Source organism: Gymnoscopelus braueri, assembly GCF_963280865.1.
Source record: "Gymnoscopelus braueri genome assembly, chromosome: 12".
Taxonomy (NCBI): Eukaryota; Metazoa; Chordata; class Actinopteri; order Myctophiformes; family Myctophidae; genus Gymnoscopelus; species Gymnoscopelus braueri.
The window spans coordinates 14,392,228-14,403,541 of NC_137614.1; the positions used below are offsets into that span (position 1 = coordinate 14,392,228).

Below are 11,314 nucleotides of genomic sequence, written 5' to 3' on the forward strand. Positions count from 1 at the left end.
GATGCTAGTCTTCTTGACAGGGACAATTGCAATATATTTCAACTCTGTAAATACCGTAGGCTATATGCATGTGCACATAACCAACTTCACTCAATAGACGAACAGATGGTCTTGTCAACACTGGTCTTTATTCTTTATCTTTACATTTTCAACCATGTCTGTCTATGCTTACAAATATACACAGCTCATTTTATTCAGTGCTGACATTACCACACAAAGAAAATAAAAATATGTTAACTCAACTTGATAACATAAAAGCTGTCTCTGTCGTACACTGTGAAGACTGCCACAGATAAAGCTGCCCTGATCTCCATAGAAACACATGACTCATCCTCTATAGCAGATGCTCTACTCCTCTCACTGACTTCAGGCAATAAGGCTTGGGTGGTGCTGTAGGGAATGTGGGGTTGCACTGATGATACAGCTGCATACCAAACAGAGACGGTTGTATTTCAGGGGAGCCCTCCCCCTAGTGGACTATAAGAAAAACTACAAGATTGAAAAGTAAAAATATTTTTCTTTCAGGTTACAATACTGCTTTCCTGCACACACGGTACATACATTATTGGACACTGATTTGGACAGTCATTTTTTAAGTTGGATTTAGGGGAAGAAAGAAAAAATGTAAGCATCAATGATGTCCACTAATGCAGTAATAGCTCGATGAGTGTCTTGCAACACAGCCTTCCTCAAACAATGGCTATGACTTGATGTCATATGGGACTGAACTGAAATAACATTTCCAAACGCTGTAGTGCTCTTTGGCTGTTTCCATGACAATTAAATTAAATGTAGTTAGCCATCCTCTGTCACACCTTTGAGGCGGAGCTCTTCTTGCACTCTGGACAGGTAATCTGGGTCTGGATACCCAAAACTGTAATAGAGAAGGAAATGCAGACAGATATAAGAGAGGTCATTGACGGTCATGTTCTTGTAAGATATCGTCGCTGTCAGGAAGAAACCTTGTATCTCCAAATGTCATCTTTTGATTTTTTTTTCATGCATGAATGCCCTATTTTATACTTCACTGTGACAGTATCACTCAAAAGTAGTGAAAATAGGCAATCTACAAGTTCACAACACGTCACACTGCTGACGCATTGTAAGCTTGTAGATCTGTCTTATTTTGAAAGTGGTTAAATCTGTCTGTGGGTTTCATAAACTAGACCCAACCTACTCGGGAACGATGCGAGTTGCGAACGATGCAAATTCAGCACTTTGGTTACCTCTGTTGTTTTAAAATGTACTTTATAAATAAAGTAGAATTTTATTGGAATGCATGTCCCACTCGGTTATGCAATACCCGGTGTACCCATTGTCACAGTACCTGTTGTACTCGTCTGTCTGTCTGTGCGCCTTTTATGCCCAAACAACGGGTACAACAGGTGTTTTCTTTTCTTTTTTCTTCTGCTGCAGAATAGGATAAAAGGATAAAAGGACACAGACAGATAGATACAGAGATCTCCATATGTGGGCATAAAAGGGACACAGACAGGCAGACGGGTATAACGGTACTCTTCTGACAATGGGTACATGGGTATTGCATAACCAGGTGGGGCATGCATTCCCAACTTGCATGGATCCTGACTTGCTTAGCACCGGTCTAGTTTAACCAGTTAAAAGTATTAAAGGTATCATGACATTCATTTTAACTTTTTTTATTTTCAATGTTTTATTTGGGGTTTTATGACCTCAATTACACCCCAAAAAACTGAACTTAGAACATTCAGTGGATTTTCTGTGGTCTGGGGTTTTCTGAATAATTAGGCTGAAAAGTAATCGGAGCTTGGCCCTTCGACAGTGAGGTCACAGTCGATTAATCCCGCCCACTCTCCTCCTCGCCCCTCCCCTCCCCTATCCTTTCCTTTGGGGGGGGCGGAGCAGAGGCGATGATTGACAGGCAAAATCCCTCACCAGCGACACCCGCAGGCAAAGATTTCTTTTTTCATTGCAGTTCAAAAGGCTTTAGAAATGTGAGAGAAAAACACCTGCCATGGATCACTGGAATGGAATTTTCACTTAAAACTTTTTGTACACTTTTGAAGGACCAAGACAAAGATTTTGAATGTGGTGTAAAAGTGAATGTCATTAAACCTTTAACAAGAGCTTGAGACTAAATAATAACATTGGGTTGTTACATTGTTTTTTTCATTTCCTGAAAAGTAACGGTTTTGGACATACAAGGTTTCCACAATATGTTGTTTCATCAGTAACCCAAGCAAGCAGCATTAGGCACATTCTCAGTTTGACTTAAAGGTACATTGTGCTGTACCTCTGCAATATCGTTGAATTGACATTGGCAAAATGTTTAAGCTATAACGTAATGCACCCATATTCAGGGGGCACCAGTCCATTGAGCCTTGGGCAAATATCTGACATCTAGGATCAGTATCTTTTACTTATGAGATGGATAAGTTTTGGATGCACTAGCCCTACTTTATCTGATATTAAATAGGGAATGTTAACATTATCATACTGTTGTGGACCACCATCCATCTTGGTCTTGTGGTGAATGTCATTCCAGGTGACAGAGTTGTTGAGGCCTGTAGTGACAGATCGTCCAATGGTGAAGATGAGTCTCCTCTCGAAGGCTTTCCTCAGCAGCCTCAGGACCTTCTCTCCCTCCTCGCAAGCTGGTAGGAAGGCTGTCCGTGATGTGCTGGCATACTTTACTCCAGGGTTAGGGTGCTCAGGCTGTCACAGGATAAACAAGAAGTGCAGGATGGTGAGACAATTTCTAGTGAGTTAGGCCTACTTATACAATAACAAATGTATGGGTCCCTTATTGTTTATGTCCTTGAATCTGTTAATATAATCTATTCATATAATTGTGAAGTTTCCTACGAATGACACAAGCATTAAACGTCAGATCCAGTTTTCCACAGGTCATATAATGAACTGGGAGGCTACTCGTAATATGACCTGTAGTGCCACCCAGTGGCCATGTTCAAACTTGTAAAAGTGTGTTCAGCTCAAAAAGCTTTTAATAGGCCTACATTTTCACATCACAATATCTCTTCAAACTTCCAATAACAGTATATCACTCTTTCTTTACCCCTTGTATTCCTGGGGGAAAGCGATATTTAACAACTATGGTTCCGCAGTTTTCAAAGCCAGGTAAACGCTGCCAGTTATGCGTCACTGTCATAGTTCCTTCCGGTTGTGTTCCGACGTAGACTCCGTAGAAAGTCTGGCACATTGGACAAGCAGGCTTGTATTTAAAACTCGTGTCGATACATTCAGAGCAAAAGGAGTGACGGCACTTTAACGTTTTCCTATCTCGAATGTTGCCGAGGCATATGGCGCAAGCATCATCGCAGTGTATTTTCTCCATTTCTGTAGCGGCAGTAGTACCGCTGTTATTTGTATGAGCATCCACTGGGAAATCACTATGTGGTCCAGGGAGGAACCAGCTCAACCAGCTTACTGTATGAATGGATGACTCACGCCCTCTGTAAAAACTCTTTGACGAAACGTTTAACGAGTGTACTAGTCCGAATGGTGTTTTCTGACAAACGTAGGCCTACAAACACAACGCATGAAACAGAATTGAGCAAAAACACTACAGTAAGTCTTGACCACAGCCATGCCCATACCCATGAGCGAATTCAAACTTGTTGTTAGTAGTAGGAATAATATAAACACGGAAGCACATGAAGTGGACTAAAGGGAGGAGCCAAGCCGAGTGGTGGGGGGGGGGGTTACCAGATTGAAAGAAAAAAAAATAACAAAACAACAACAAACAATTGTAATATAATACTGGGTGGGTACAGTAGCAGTGTCCTGCTCCTGTACCCCTTCTGCTGTTCTCAGAATAGCCACTAGGGTTACAGGAAGAGTGGGCACCAAAGCATTCTGGGCACTAGGGAAAACTGGGCACCTAGCAAGAGTGGGCTATAGGGAAATCTGAGCACCAAAACAGAGTGGGCACCAGGCCTCAGAAGAGTGGGCACTAGGGAAATCTAGAAAACAAGAATTTCAGAGCACAGGAGTGATATCAGAACCAAATATTTTAAGAACCCAGTGGCTCTTCATTTTGCAGAAGCCAAACATTGCATTTCTTCATTAAAGCATATTGGCTTTGAACCGGTCAAATTACCCCCCAGAGGAGGTGACCGTGACATTAACACACTACTTCTCAGGAAAGAGGCATTTTGGATCTCTACATTAGACACTGTTAATAAGGCCCTAAATGAAGCCCTCGATATCAGACCGTTCCTGTAACCTGTCATTCTATCTGTTCTTTCTTTCTATTAATGGGTCCCCCTTTTGCCTGTGTTTCAGATTGATAGTCTCCACCTGCCTTGTGACTGTATCACATCCCATCTTGTGGGTCTTGGTTTTAGACTATACCTGAAAATAAGTGTAGGCCATCACTGCATTGTGATTTGGTCCCTGTTTTTATTGTTCACTTCAGTGTAGTTTATGGTTTGAATTGCTCACTGTCTTATAATCTTCATATATTGATTTTTCTTTTCTTTTGTATATCAAAATGAATGTCATGTCATGTCATGTCATGTCATGCCATGCCATGCCATGCCATGCCATGTCATGTCATGTCATGTCATGTCATGCCATGCCATGCCATGCCATGCCATGTCATGTCATGTCATGTCATGTCATGTCATGCCCCCATGCCATGCCATACCAACAGAGTAGGGTAATATGCTTCCTTGTTTTCCAATTGACCTCATGGTGCACTGGCACTATTACAGGACCCTCTTGTCTTGTCCAAAACTCACAAATTGGTACAACTTAGTTATCTCTGTAGTCATGTGATCAATATGCGGAACACTTGCCCGCTTGGCAGTTAACTTGACATTGTCATATTGGTTTTTCTAATGTATGTAACAACAAATTCAGTATGTGTTTAGTCTCTGAATGGATAACATTGGTATCCCAACCTGAAAATTTAGCTATTTTCTGTTAATTAGAGAGACAGAGAGACCCACTGAACAAACATTCTACAGCAATGAGAATAGCTCCTGGGTGGGGGGGGTAGTTATCAGTGAGAACCAGTCATAAAATAGGTTTATCAAGCTGTGGGCACGTTATTTATTAACATACATACACGAATAAGAGAGGAAACGAATGGGTAGCATTGTTTCTTTTGACTCACTCAATTATAACTGGTAATAATCAATCAACGCCCTAAAAGTGTGATTGGGAGAAGCAGAAAAAGAAAACATTAAACCAATCATGTCACTTATGTGACGAACTTCGATCCTGGTCACGTCGTCCCCGTAGGGTCTCCTATGTTTTATTATTAACAGCAGCTCCGTGGAGCCAGCAGCTCACGCTTGTGCGACTTGACGCAGGTTTCGGTCCATATTTACGCTCGCTTGACACAGACCTACGGATAGCTCTCTGGCTCGTAGTCATAAGCTGAGAGACATGGGTTGAAAGCAAAAAAGGAACATATGAAACAAGGAATTATCTCTCTCGGTTAAGCTGTCACATCGCCAGTGTGGCCCGTGTCAGATAAGTGAAGCTAAAAAGGGTTTTCCACTGGGCTCGTAGCCCCAAGGACGTACGATCAGGAGGCGAGACTGACTGGGACGATCGAGTGCTGTTGGACACGGGTTGGATGGCTTTGCCACAGGGTAGGGGAATCATGATGTTTAAAACCTAAGCAAGATGAGCAGTGAATGCGACTGGATGGATATCATGCCTTGACTACAAAAGACTTCTTATCCGCAGATAAACTGCAGCGAGCCAGAATAAGGCCTCGTCCGATGGAGAATAGTGTTTTTTAATCCGGTCAGAAAGCAAAGCAGCGACGAGCCACGGCATAAAGGGTGAGCTGTCGAAACGATGAAAGGAAACGTTTATGTAGGCTATGTTATTATCGGCAAATAATCAAAATGTTGCAATCGGTAATGTAGCTTATTGCTGTGGAAATGGCTTTAATAAAATCGACCTGCTGTATGTTGACGTTTAATGTACAACACACAGTCCCTCAGTAATTCTTCTCTCTCTCTCTCTCTCTCTCTCTCTCTCTCTCTCTCTCTCTCTCTCTCTCTCTCTTTTTGTTCAACAGGAATCTTTATTCAGAATTAAGGGGATTTATGGGATCACAAGGTAATATTATTTCTCCCCGAAATATGCATTGTTGTTTTATGTGACTGTTAGTCTGGTATGATATTTACAATGAACCACTGTATTTGATGGGGTGCAGCAGTCTCCTTTGTTTACAGTCTGCATTTCAGAACAGCTGATACGTCCTCAGCTCAGCAATGCCGCGATACTGCCTGTTGTGTAGGTTTGACGTGCTGCTGCGGCCACTCGCTGCTGCGACTAGCTCAAACAACAGGATTGTTCATAAGATGAGCAGAAATATATATAACGAACATACATAGTTTTGACTTAGTTTGACATTATTCAACTACGACTTGAAACAAGCAACCAATTAAAACTGCTCTCGGTCTCGCTTGTGTCATTCAGTGTTTTTGCTTTGCAGCGCTGCCAGCTCATATATAGGCCGAGTAGCACAGGAGCATAATAATACAGGCAGAATTTAAAACACTTTTATTCCAATTGGTTCATATATGCAAATAACAATAACATCTGTGTGTTGCAAGATGCTAAAGTATCACAAACCTTTTTTCTTTCGTAGAATATTATCAGTATGAAAAAGAATATAGGCTACTTAATCAGTTTGTCCAGGTACAACTTCTAGTGAATTTGGATTAAAGTACAAATCACGGCTGCATGAATGATACTGCTCTCAGACCTGTCTAGCTGTAATGTGCTGATGTCTCCTGTGTGCATTTCTGTGCAGTTTCATCTGATGAAATGAGTGTGCGTGCCGGCCAGGGTAGTGATGAGGTGCTGGTGTCACAGGCAGTGTGGGATTACCTGGTTGCAGCCGGGCGTCCCTGGCTGATTGACTTCCAGGACAAGCAGGGGATGAGCGTTGGTATCATTAGGCGAGGAGAGAGGGGGGGCTGCTGTGCTGTGAGGCTGCAGCCGATGGAAGGCTCCCGGAGAGCTGGGCTGATGGATGGATCCATCTCCAATGAGACCCGCAAAGCCTTCATCGACTTATGCCGCTGTGCCCGCAAAGAGATGAGCAAACTGGAGGGTGGTCCCAAGAGGAAGCGGACTCTGCTACCTTGTGTCGGTGTCCTGGAACCAAATGGAGATGGGAGCCTGCTCCCGCCACCACCTCCCCAGCCTCGGCGCTCCCAGAGGCAGCAGCAGAGGTTCAGGAAGCCTGCTGATGAAGAGGCCTGCATGATGCTTCATGAAGCAGCTCAGAGGAAGGAAATGGAGCCTGGCATGGCCTCCCACACTGAGGCTGAGGACAACACCTCCTGCTCCATCTGCATGGGGGACATGGTGGAGAAGACAACCCTGGAAAGATGTGGTCACTCTTTTTGTCGGTCTTGCTTGGATCAAGCTTTCAAAGTGAAGAGGGCATGCCCCGTGTGTCGGCTAGTGTATGGCCAGTTGATTGGAAACCAGCCTGCCAGTGGTAGCATGATAGTGGAGAGAGACCCAGACTTGGAGCTGCCTGGGCATGAAGGCTATGGTTGCATCTGCATCATTTACAGCTTCCCTCCTGGACTACAGGCAGTAAGTAGAACAAGGGCAAGTGGAAATGAAGACCTTCAGTTCATTATAATACCTTCTCTATTGGAGTAAGAGACTAGAATAGAGTTCACACAATAGTCATATCTTCTGTACACAGACATGGTGTATAATGAGACACTTTGTTCATAACTTTGTTTGATAGACGTAGTTACTGTAATACTGTTAAAATATTACATTTACGATGAACCAAAGCTACTTTACAAACTAACTAGTTTAGCCTAGACATAGTTTTATTCTGATTTATGTATTTGTTTTCCTGCAGAAGTTCATCCATCCATTTTCTTGCAAATTTTCAGTTTTCCTTTTTTTTTTGCTGATACCAATTTGTCCGGTTAAGCAAAAGCAACTAAATGCTTCAGTGAATATTTTATCTTCGGTTTCATGATTAAATTATTATTAATTCTTCAAATCAAGGTGAAATGTAAAACAAAATAATTGTATTATTGCACTCCAATCTTAGCTCAAATATATATATAATATGAAATATAGAGTTAAAGGATCAGCTTTAGCTAATTATGTAGAACAAAATAACAATGCTCTGGATTAATTTTTTTCCATTTTGTTTTACAATTAACCTTGGGATCAACATCTAAGAATGTATGTTTTTGATCTGTGGTAGGAAAACATGTTTTTTTCCAAAGGCTTTTAGCATCACTACAACCTGATCTTGTTTTCTATGTTTGTTCTAATAGCCAGAACACCCAAACCCAGGTGTGCGGTACCCAGGGACAGACCGCGTGGCCTACCTCCCAGACAGCCCAGAAGGAAACCGTGTGCTGGGCCTTTTACGTCGGGCCTTCGAACAGCGCCTTATCTTCACCATCGGTACCTCCATGACCACAGGCATGCATAATGTCATTACCTGGAATGACATTCACCACAAGACCTCGATATGGGGAGGCCCCCGCTGGTATGTACTGTAGTTACTCTTTGTTACACAGTAGGCTAGTGGCAATAGCATTTAATTTTAATAACCCCACAATTCCACAGACATAGCTGTGCTATGGTGTCTGCGAAAAGGCCAGTGCATGAATAGATTTAATTCACAGATATAATGTGAAGCTCACGGATGAGATTTACATTACACTGATGCACTGACGCCCGTTTGTTTTTCCTGACAGCTTTGGCTACCCAGACCCTACTTACCTGGTGCGAGTGACAGAGGAGCTCCGAGAGAAAGGCATCACGGCAGACTGACGGCGTGAAATGTCCGGACTATTCCGGAACTTTCTAGAGCTTCTGTCTGTCTTCCTTGTATCGGACAATCACTAGGCTGAGGGTTCTGTGCCGACGGTGTCCAGCCCTAAAAGGACAGCTGAAGACGACTCCCTCGACAGACACCAGTCTACTGCTGTGGCAGAGCCTACCACACTACACTTTGTCCTTCTTCTGTTCATCCGTTTTCTTGGGAGTTTGACCTATCCCAGTGCTTAGTGTGGAAGAAAATAATTTTGAGTGTAGTGCATTCTTCTATAACACAATCCTCTACCTGTCACTGTTGGCAATAGGACCCGATATCTGATGCACTCATTTATAAATCATGGCGTGTTGAAGTTTGAGGTACTTATATATTATTTAGTTAATATAAGTTCGAAATGTAAAGAAAAAGGACAATTATTAATTATATTCTATTAATGTTTGTTTCTATGCTGGGGAACAGTTTCTTTGTTACAAGCACACATTATTTTGTCCCCCCCAGTAGTGTTTGTTAAGTAAGTCTCTTATTTGATTGTTACTAATTACCTGTTGTAAGGTTGGTACTTGGATTATGTGGCAGAAGAGCACTGCTTCAGTAGAAAGAAATAGTTATCTAAAGTTATTGCAATCTAATGCACTCACAGGCACTTTGGTATTGGAGTCAGTTTTCAGTGAAGTAGGAGTATGGTGTTTACCTCCTCTTGACGGGAGAGTGCTCGGGGAAACACAAGTCTGTAAGGCCACAAGCTGTTAGCTGGGTGGCTACAAGTTGATGTCAATTGCTTGGAGCTCTACATATTCCTCATTTTTCATCATTTTTTACTTGATTAGGAAGAATGTTATTAGATGTCTCCATGGCAGCACCTTTTGTTGTATGTCTTAACCCTCCACAGGCTCCCTGCTATTACTCAAGCCCGTTATTCCAAGATGTCTCCCAGGTTTTGAGCCTCGTCAGTTCAGTTGTTAGTAGTACAGTGTGCTCGTTTCTAATGACCAGATTTATGACGATGTCAAATGCAAAGGGCATACAGACTTAACCAAATCAAAGGCACAAAACCTCTTTAATTATCTATGCCACTGTCCCTGTAAAAATGTCAGATTTGCCTGATAATTGTCTCATTTAAAATGAGCTAACTGCTGTAAATTTGTCTAAATAGGCTAGATTATGATGATAGTTAAAACCTGACTCAAGAAAATTTCACAGAAACTAATATTGCTGTTCATTTGAGTTTTGGAAATTTGATCTAATTTTATTGTGCCTTTCCTATATTCAATTTTGATACAAATCAAGCATGATGTTAACTAATGAATGATAAGCAGTTCAGGCGTGTTTAGGTGTTATTTGGTTAACAGCATTATGTTTGTAGCTATATTATCTGGCTTTCAGTAAAACTATCATACGGTTCATGAGAATATATAGTATATACTGATGTGTATATGATTTAAGTTCTCATTTGTATACATTATGGTAGTCCAAAAGCTTAAAAAAAACTCACAAATGGTAAGTATGTGTGAACCTGCTTGCTAAGTGCAGTAACATGCTTGACTAGTGACAACACCTATAATTAATTTGATTAGTCAGCTGGTCAGAAGATGTTTGACCCATACATAAAATAACCTGTCCTCTTTTTCACGATTTCTTTCTTTTTTTAAGGGACCAACTAAAATTTTCTTGTGACACAGGATTGTAGTTTACTAAAGCTACCGTGCAAACATTTCTATGCAGTAAGTTACATGATCAAGAAGGGGCCAGAAAACTGAATTGTTAAAGGGATTGCACATTGCAAATTTGATTGTTGAAGAAAAGTTGGAGTTTTGCTTTTTCTAATTGTGTTTATTTGTATTTTATGAGTCTGTTGATATTCAAAATAATTGCTTTACATTTTAATACTTGAATAAAAAGGTTACGTTATAGGTTGCTGGTTGTTTGAATCGTATGACATTTACTAAGAAACCTATAAGGTTGTCAATGTAGATTCTTACCAACATGCGCTATCGATTGGACAAATGTGACAGGAGGTATCCATTGTATTTATTCATCTGGCACAAGAGCAGACTTTTACATTCACATACAGTACCTTTTAAGATAATTCATTATTATTGGTTATTATTAATGATTTCATAACAGATGGCTGATGCCTGGCCATTTAAACAAACAGCTGTTTGGTTGGGTTTTGTTCTGTTGGTTCTGTTTCACCTGGTGGTGTTACCTCAAAGAATTCCCCACTGCGAGTGCATCACCATGTGACTTGGAAAAAGTGGATCTGGATTCAAAAAACACTTGTACACACAAATCCACACTCGTCCAGGTGCCACCCTAAGTGCCCACTAGTTTTGGTGCCCATCTCTCCAGGTGCCCAGTTATCTCCACCCCTAAGTGCCCAGCCACTTGTCCAGGTGCCCACATGTCCCTAGTGCCCAGATGGTTTTGGTGCCCAGTTGTCCTGGTGCCCACTCGTCCAGGTGCCCAGTCATCCCAAAAATCTGGTGCCCAGATGTCCCTAGTGCCCACCTGTCTTGT

At 41.7% G+C, this 11,314-nt stretch overlaps 2 protein-coding genes across 3 annotated transcripts; one reads left to right on the top strand and one right to left on the bottom strand.

Annotated features, from left to right (window-relative positions):
- Positions 1 to 123: 123 nt before the first annotated feature.
- Positions 124 to 3,377, bottom strand: LOC308097730 (putative E3 ubiquitin-protein ligase DTX3). The gene is made up of 3 exons (XM_080445706.1): positions 3,056 to 3,377; positions 2,477 to 2,694; positions 124 to 874 (listed from the first exon to the last, which is right to left on the bottom strand). Exons 1-3 carry the CDS (start codon positions 3,332 to 3,334, stop codon positions 796 to 798), a joined length of 576 nt encoding a protein of 191 aa, XP_080301832.1. The 5' UTR covers positions 3,335 to 3,377; the 3' UTR covers positions 124 to 795.
- A 1,916-nt stretch (positions 3,378 to 5,293) lies between these two features.
- Positions 5,294 to 10,707, top strand: dtx3 (deltex E3 ubiquitin ligase 3). Of its 2 annotated transcripts, XM_080445696.1 has the most exons (6): positions 5,294 to 5,603; positions 5,701 to 5,798; positions 6,041 to 6,081; positions 6,782 to 7,578; positions 8,289 to 8,506; positions 8,718 to 10,707. In XM_080445696.1, the coding sequence occupies exons 3-6, from the start codon at positions 6,069 to 6,071 to the stop codon at positions 8,791 to 8,793; spliced, it is 1,104 nt and encodes a 367-aa protein (XP_080301822.1). In that variant the 5' UTR covers positions 5,294 to 5,603; positions 5,701 to 5,798; positions 6,041 to 6,068; the 3' UTR covers positions 8,794 to 10,707. The 2 variants fall into 2 exon arrangements, with proteins under 2 accessions (XP_080301822.1, XP_080301821.1); XM_080445695.1 differs by having other exon boundaries at positions 5,294 to 5,798.
- Positions 10,708 to 11,314: the final 607 nt, after the last annotated feature.